Consider the following 7,500-nt stretch of genomic DNA (forward strand, 5'->3'; position numbering starts at 1 on the left):
CAACTATAATAAACCCGGGTCACTATATTATATAAACACAGGGTCACTATATTATATAAACACGGGTCACTATATTATATACACAGGCATATAAACACAGGGTTAACTATATATTAAACAACCTAATAAACACAGGGTCACTATATTATATAAACACAGGGTCACTATATTATATACAACTATATAACACAGGGTCACTATATATATAAACACAGGTCACTATATTATATAAACACAGGGTCACTATATATATAAACAGGGTCCTATATTATATAAACACAGGGTTACTATATTATACAACTATATAACACAGGGTCACTATATTATATAACACGGTCACTATATTTATAAACACAGGGTCACTATATATTATACAACTATATAAACCCAGGGTCACATATTATATAAACACAGGTCACTATTTATATAAACACAGGGTCACTATATTATAAAAACACACAGGGTCACTATATTATATAAACACAGGGTCACTATATTATATAAACACAGGGTCACTATATTATATAAACACAGTGTCACTATATTATATAACACAGGTCACTATATTAATATAAACAGGGTCACTATACTATAATAAACAGGTCCTATTTATACACACAGGGTCACTATATTATATAACACAGGGTCACTATATTTATATAAACACAGGGTCACTATATATATAACCACAGGGTCACTGTATTATATAAACACAGGGTCACTATATTATAAAACACGGTCATATACTATAAATAACACAGGGTCACTATATTATATAAACCCAGGGTCACTATATTATATAAACACAGGGTCACGATAATTATATAAACACAGGTCACTATATTATATACACTATATAACACAGGGTCACTATATTATATAAACACAGGGTCACTATATTATATAAACACAGGGTCCACTATTTATAAACTATATAAACACAGGGTTACTATAATATTATATACAACTATATAAACACAGGGTCACTATATTATATAAACACAGGGTCACTATATTATATAACCACAGGGTCACTATATTATATACAACTATATAAACACAGGGTCACTACATTATATAAACACAGGGTCACTATATTATATAAACACAGGGTCACTATATTATATAAACACAGGGTCACTATATTATATAAACACAGGGTCACTATACTATATAAACACAGGGTCACTATATTATATAAACACAGGGTCACTATATTATATAAACACAGGGTCACTATATTATATAAACACAGGGTCACTATATTATATAAACACAGGGTTACTATATTATATAAACACAGGGTCACTATATTATATAAACACAGGGTCACTATATTATATAAACACAGGGTCACTATATTATATAAACACAGGGTCACTATATTATATAAACACAGGGTCACTATACTATAATAACACAGGGTCACTATATTATATAAACACAGGGTCACTATATTATATAAACACAGGGTCACTATACTATAATAACACAGGGTCACTATATTATATAAACACAGGGTCACTATATTATATAAACACAGGGTCACTATATTATATAAACACAGGGTCACTATACTATAATAACACAGGGTCACTATATTATATAAACACAGGGTCACTATACTATAATAACACAGGGTCACTATATTATATAAACACAGGGTCACTATATTATATAAACACAGGGTCACTATATTATATACAACTATATAAACACAGGGTCACTATATTATATAAACACAGGGTCACTACATTATATATACATAGGGTCACTATATTATATAAACACAGGGTCACTATATTATATAAACACAGGGTCACTATATTATATAAACACAGGGTCACTATATTATATACAACTATATAAACACAGGGTCACTATATTATATACAACTATATAAACACAGGGTCACTATATTATATAAACACAGGGTCACTATATTATATACAACTATATAAACACAGGGTCACTATATTATATAAACACAGGGTCACTATATTATATAAACACAGGGTCACTATATTATATAAACACAGGGTCACTATATTATATAAACACAGGGTCACTATATTATATAAACACAGGGTCACTATATTATATAAACACAGGGTCACTATATTATATAAACACAGGGTTACTATATTATACAAACACAGGGTCACTATATTATATAAACACAGGGTCACTATATTATATAAACACAGGGTCACTATACTACATAAACACAGGGTCACGACAATAGCAAACCTTGCTAGTGCCCGTAGCAACGGGAGGAAGTTTGTTTGTGATGATGAATGATGATCAGTAGTCAAGACCACGTTACCTTCCGCACGCCATCACACGGTGCAGCCGCACATTGCCAATCTGGATATCTTCCCAAGAATCCTAACCAAGAGGAAGATGAAGTTATGGGAATAGAAATACTATCCTAAAACCCCAACACACTGGAACAAAGTTATGACGAAGTGGAATTACAGGAGTCCACTTTTAAGCCTCAAAAGACCAGGATATACCCCATGAAATTACATGTAGAATAACATAGGATCTCTGGATATACCAATTAAACTTCGTCAATTATAGAATTAACAAGATTTACTAAAACTATATATGTGATGTTGTTGGATGTTGGTTGATGTATGATGTTGTGTGAATGGTGTGGATATTGTGTAATGTAGTATGATGTTGTGTGATGTTGTGTGATGTTGTGTGGTGTGTTGATGTGTGTGATGTGTGTGTGGTGTGTTGATGTGCGTGATGTTGTGTGGTGTGATGATGTGTGTTGATGTGTGATGTAGTATGTGGTGTGTTGATGTGTGATGTTGTGTGCGTGTTGATAAAGCTGAAAGCAATAAAACTGTACCTCGTCAAAAGCATCACAATCACTGACAACGATGCTGGGTCGGAACCGTGCCACGGTGACCTCCTTCTCCAGCCTACTGCTCAGGTCCTTCACAGAGGCTTCAGACAGCAACATGACAGGGCCAAGGTCAGGGTACACTATCTAGACAACAACATGACAGGAACAAGGTCAGGGTACAGTATCTAGACAACAACATGACAGGACCAAGGTCAGGGTACAGTATCTAGACAACAACATGACAGGGCCAAGGTCAGGGTACACTATCTAGACAACAACATGACAGGGCCAAGGTCAGGGTACACTATCTAGACAACAACATGACAGGACCACGGTCAGGGTACACTATCTAGACAACAACAGGGCCAAGGTCAGGGTACAGTATCTAGACAACAACATGACAGGGCCAAGGTCAGGGTACAGTATCTAGACAACAACATGACAGGGCCAAGGTCAGGGTACACTATCTAGACAACAACATGACAGGGCCAAGGTCAGGGTACACTATCTAGACAACAACATGACAGGACCACGGTCAGGGTACACTATCTAGACAACAACATGACAGGGCCAAGGTCAGGGTACACTATCTAGACAACAACAGGACAGGGCCAAGGTCAGGGTACACTATCTAGACAACAACAGGACCAAGGTCAGGGTACACTATCTAGACAACAACATGACAGGGCCAAGGTCAGGGTACACTATCTAGACAACATGACAGGGCCAAGGTCAGGGTACACTATCTAGACAACAACAGGACAGGGCCAAGGTCAGGGTACACTATCTAGACAACAACAGGGCCAAGGTCAGGATACACTATCTAGACAACAACATGACAGGACCAAGGTCAGGGTACACTATCTAGACAACAACATGACAGGGCCAAGGTCAGGGTACACTATCTAGACTACAACATGACAGGGCCAAGGTCAGGGTACACTATCTAGACAACAACATGACAGGGCCAAGGTCAGAGTACACTATCTAGACAACAACAGGACAGGGCCAAGGTCAGGGTACACTATCTAGACAACAACATGACAGGGCCAAGGTCAGGGTACACTGTCTAGACAACAACATGACAGGGCCAAGGTCAGGGTACACTATCTAGACAACAACAGGGCCAAGGTCAGGATACACTATCTAGACAACAACATGACAGGACCAAGGTCAGGGTACACTATCTAGACAACAACATGACAGGGCCAAGGTCAGGGTACACTATCTAGACAACAACAGGACCAAGGTCAGGGTACACTATCTAGACAACAACATGACAGGGCCAAGGTCAGGGTACACTATCTAGACTACAACATGACAGGGCCACGGTCAGGGTACACTATCTAGACAACAACATGACAGGGCCAAGGTCAGGGTACACTATCTAGACAACAACATGACAGGGCCAAGGTCAGGGTACACTATCTAGACTACAACATGACAGGGCCAAGGTCAGGGTACACTATCTAGACAACAACATGACAGGACCAAGGTCAGGGTACACTGTCTAGACAACAAAATGACAGGGCCAAGGTCAGGGTAGACTGTCTAGACAACAACATGACAGGGCCAAGGTCAGGGTACACTATCTAGACTACAACATGACAGGGCCAAGGTCAGGGTACACTATCTAGACTACAACATGACAGGGCCAAGGTCAGGGTACACTATCTAGACAACAACATGACAGGGCCAAGGTCAGGGTACACTATCTAGACAACAACATGACAGGACCAAGGTCAGGGTACACTATCTAGACAACAACATGACAGGGCCAAGGTCAGGGTACACTATCTAGACAACAACATGACAGGACCACGGTCAGGGTACACTATCTAGACAACAACACGACAGGACCAAGGTCAGGGTACACTATCTAGACAACAACATGACAGGACCAAGGTCAGGGTACACTATCTAGACAACAAGATGACAGGACCAAGGTCAGGGTACACTATCTAGACAACAACATGACAGGACCAAGGTCAGGGTACACTATCTAGACAACAACATGACAGGACCACGGTCAGGGTACACTATCTAGACAACAAAATGACAGGACCAAGGTCAGGGTACACTATCTAGACAACAACAGGGCCAAGGTCAGGATACACTATCTAGACAACAACATGACAGGGCCAAGGTCAGGGTACACTATCTAGACAACAACATGACAGGACCAAGGTCAGGGTACACTATCTAGACAACAACATGACAGGGCCAAGGTCAGGGTACACTATCTAGACAACAACATGACAGGACCAAGGTCAGGGTACACTATCTAGACAACAACATGACAGGACCAAGGTCAGGGTACACTATCTAGACAACAACATGACAGGACCAAGGTCAGGGTACACTATCTAGACAACAACATGACCAAGGTCAGGGTACACTGTCTAGACAACAACATGACAGGGCCAAGGTCAGGGTACACTATCTAGACAACAACATGACAGGACCAAGGTCAGGGTACACTATCTAGACAACAACATGACAGGGCCAAGGTCAGGGTACACTATCTAGACAACAACATGACAGGACCAAGGTCAGGGTACACTGTCTAGACAACAACAGGACAGGACCAAGGTCAGGGTACACTGTCTAGACAACAACATGACAGGACCAAGGTCAGGGTACACTATCTGAAATGGAAATGGAAGTGGGAAAGGGAAGTGGGAAAGGGAAGTGGGAATGGGAAGTGGGAAAGGGAAGTGGGACAGGGAAGTGGGAAAGGGAAGTGGGAAAGGGAAGTGGGAAAGGGAAGTGGGAAAGGGAAGTGGGAAAGGGAAGTGGGAAAGGGAAGTGGGAAAGGGAAGTGGGAATGGGAAGTGGGAAAGGGAAGTGGGACAGGGAAGTGGGAAAGGGAAGTGGGAATGGGAAGTGGGAAAGGGAAGTGGGAATGGGAAGGGAAGTGGGAAAGGGAAGTGGGAAAGGGAAGTGGGAATGGGAAGTGGGAATGGGAAGTGCTAAAGATGTGAGGTAGTGCTAAAAAAGAAAGAAAGAAGATTTCAACAATAAAATACTTTATTAACTTCAAGCGCTAAAAAGGTAGTAGCCTACAACTATATTTAAAAAAGAAGTAAACAAACACAAAGGTAAAAATACTGTCTAGATCTAGGTCTATATCATAAGATGCTTTGAGAAGCTTTGGTTCAGTAAATCAGATGGATCTTTCAAATATCCACGATAACAGAGACCAGGAAGTGCCATTTGACAGAGAAGGTTTGAGTGACAGAATGGACACGGTTTCTCCTGAATATCCCAGCCCCCTTATTATCTCAACCAATCACAGCTAGGCAAGATTCTGTATTTTCTCTGTGTCTAAACAGCTTAGTGATTTCACATTGTATTTATATGTACAGATTACATACAGGTTTGTTATTAAGGCACATTTTGATCAAATGTTTATTTTTTTACGTTCAAATGCCTTTCCTGTAAAGTAGTAACATCCGCAATACTGTGGGGGAAAGGTGTTTTTGTGTCTTCTTCACGACTGTATTGGTGTGTGTGGACCATGTTAATTCCTTAGTGATGTGGACACTCAGTCGTGAGTGAACAGGGAGTAGAGGAGGGGACTAAGCACACACCCATGAGGTTCCCGTGTTGAGGGTCAGCGTGGAAGATGTGTTGTTGCCTACCCTCACCACCTGGGGGCGGCCCGTCAGGAAGTCCAGGATCCAGTTTCAGAGGGAGGTGTTCAGGTCCTGAGATTAGTGATGAGCTTTGAGGGCACTATGGTGTTGAACGCTGAGCTGTAGTCAATGAACAGCATTCTCACATAGGTGTTCCTTTTGTCCAGGTGGGGGAGGGCAGTGTGGAGTGCAATTGAGATCCCGTCATCTGTGGATCTGTTGGGGTGGTATGCAAATTGGAGTGGGTCTAGGGTTTCTGGAATAATGGTGTTGATGTGATCCATGACCAGCCTTTCAAAGCACTTCATGGCTAAAGACGTGAGTGCTACGGGGCGATAGTCATTTAGGCAGGTTACCTTCGTGTTCTTGGACACAGGGACTATGGTGGTCTGCTTGAAACATGTTGGTATTACAGACTGGGTCAGGTAGAGGTTGAAAATGTCAGTGAAGACACTTGACATCTGGTCAGCGTATGTTCTGAGTATGCCACCTGCTAAGCCATCTGGCCCCGCGGCTTTGTGAATGTTAATCTGTTTAAAGGTTTCACTCACATCGGCTACAGAGAGCAAGATCACACAGTCGTCCGGAACAGCTGGTGCTCTCATGCATGGTTCCAGTGTTTCTTGCTTCGAAGCGAGTACAGAAGGAATTTAGCTCGTCTGATAGGCTCGCGTGACTTGGCAGCTCGCGGCAGGGTTTCCATTTGTAATCCGTGATAGTTTCAAAGCCCTGTCACATACGACGAGTGTCAGACCCGATGTAGTATTGATCTTAGTCCTGTATTGAAGTCCCACTGAGGTCAGAAGTCCTCTTTTAAAAAAGGGAGGAAACGCAAGTATGGAATAAGCATAACTTTACTATGTTAATCAAACCCCTCAACCCAAAAACCCATCAATCATAAGGTGATAAGGTAATAAGAGGACCACAACGGAAACAAACCTTTGCAAACATTAAAGTGATCAAGGATAGAATACAATTTTCTCTCTGGCTGGAGCAGCCTTC

General features: G+C 41.3%; 1 protein-coding gene across 1 annotated transcript in view; it reads right to left on the minus strand.

The window, feature by feature from the left end:
- Nucleotides 1–7,500, minus strand: part of marc1 (mitochondrial amidoxime reducing component 1) — a 35,562-nt gene that overhangs the window by 16,489 nt on the left and 11,573 nt on the right. Inside the window, exons 4-5 of the mRNA XM_038982389.1 lie at nt 2,864–3,004; nt 2,327–2,388 (exon numbers count right to left, since the gene is read on the minus strand). Of these exons, the coding sequence (XP_038838317.1) occupies nt 2,327–2,388; nt 2,864–3,004 (203 nt within the window). The remainder of the gene's footprint in view (nt 1–2,326; nt 2,389–2,863; nt 3,005–7,500) is intronic.

The sequence above is a fragment of the Salvelinus namaycush genome, unplaced genomic scaffold, assembly GCF_016432855.1.
Source record: "Salvelinus namaycush isolate Seneca unplaced genomic scaffold, SaNama_1.0 Scaffold115, whole genome shotgun sequence".
Classification (NCBI taxonomy): Eukaryota; Metazoa; Chordata; class Actinopteri; order Salmoniformes; family Salmonidae; genus Salvelinus; species Salvelinus namaycush.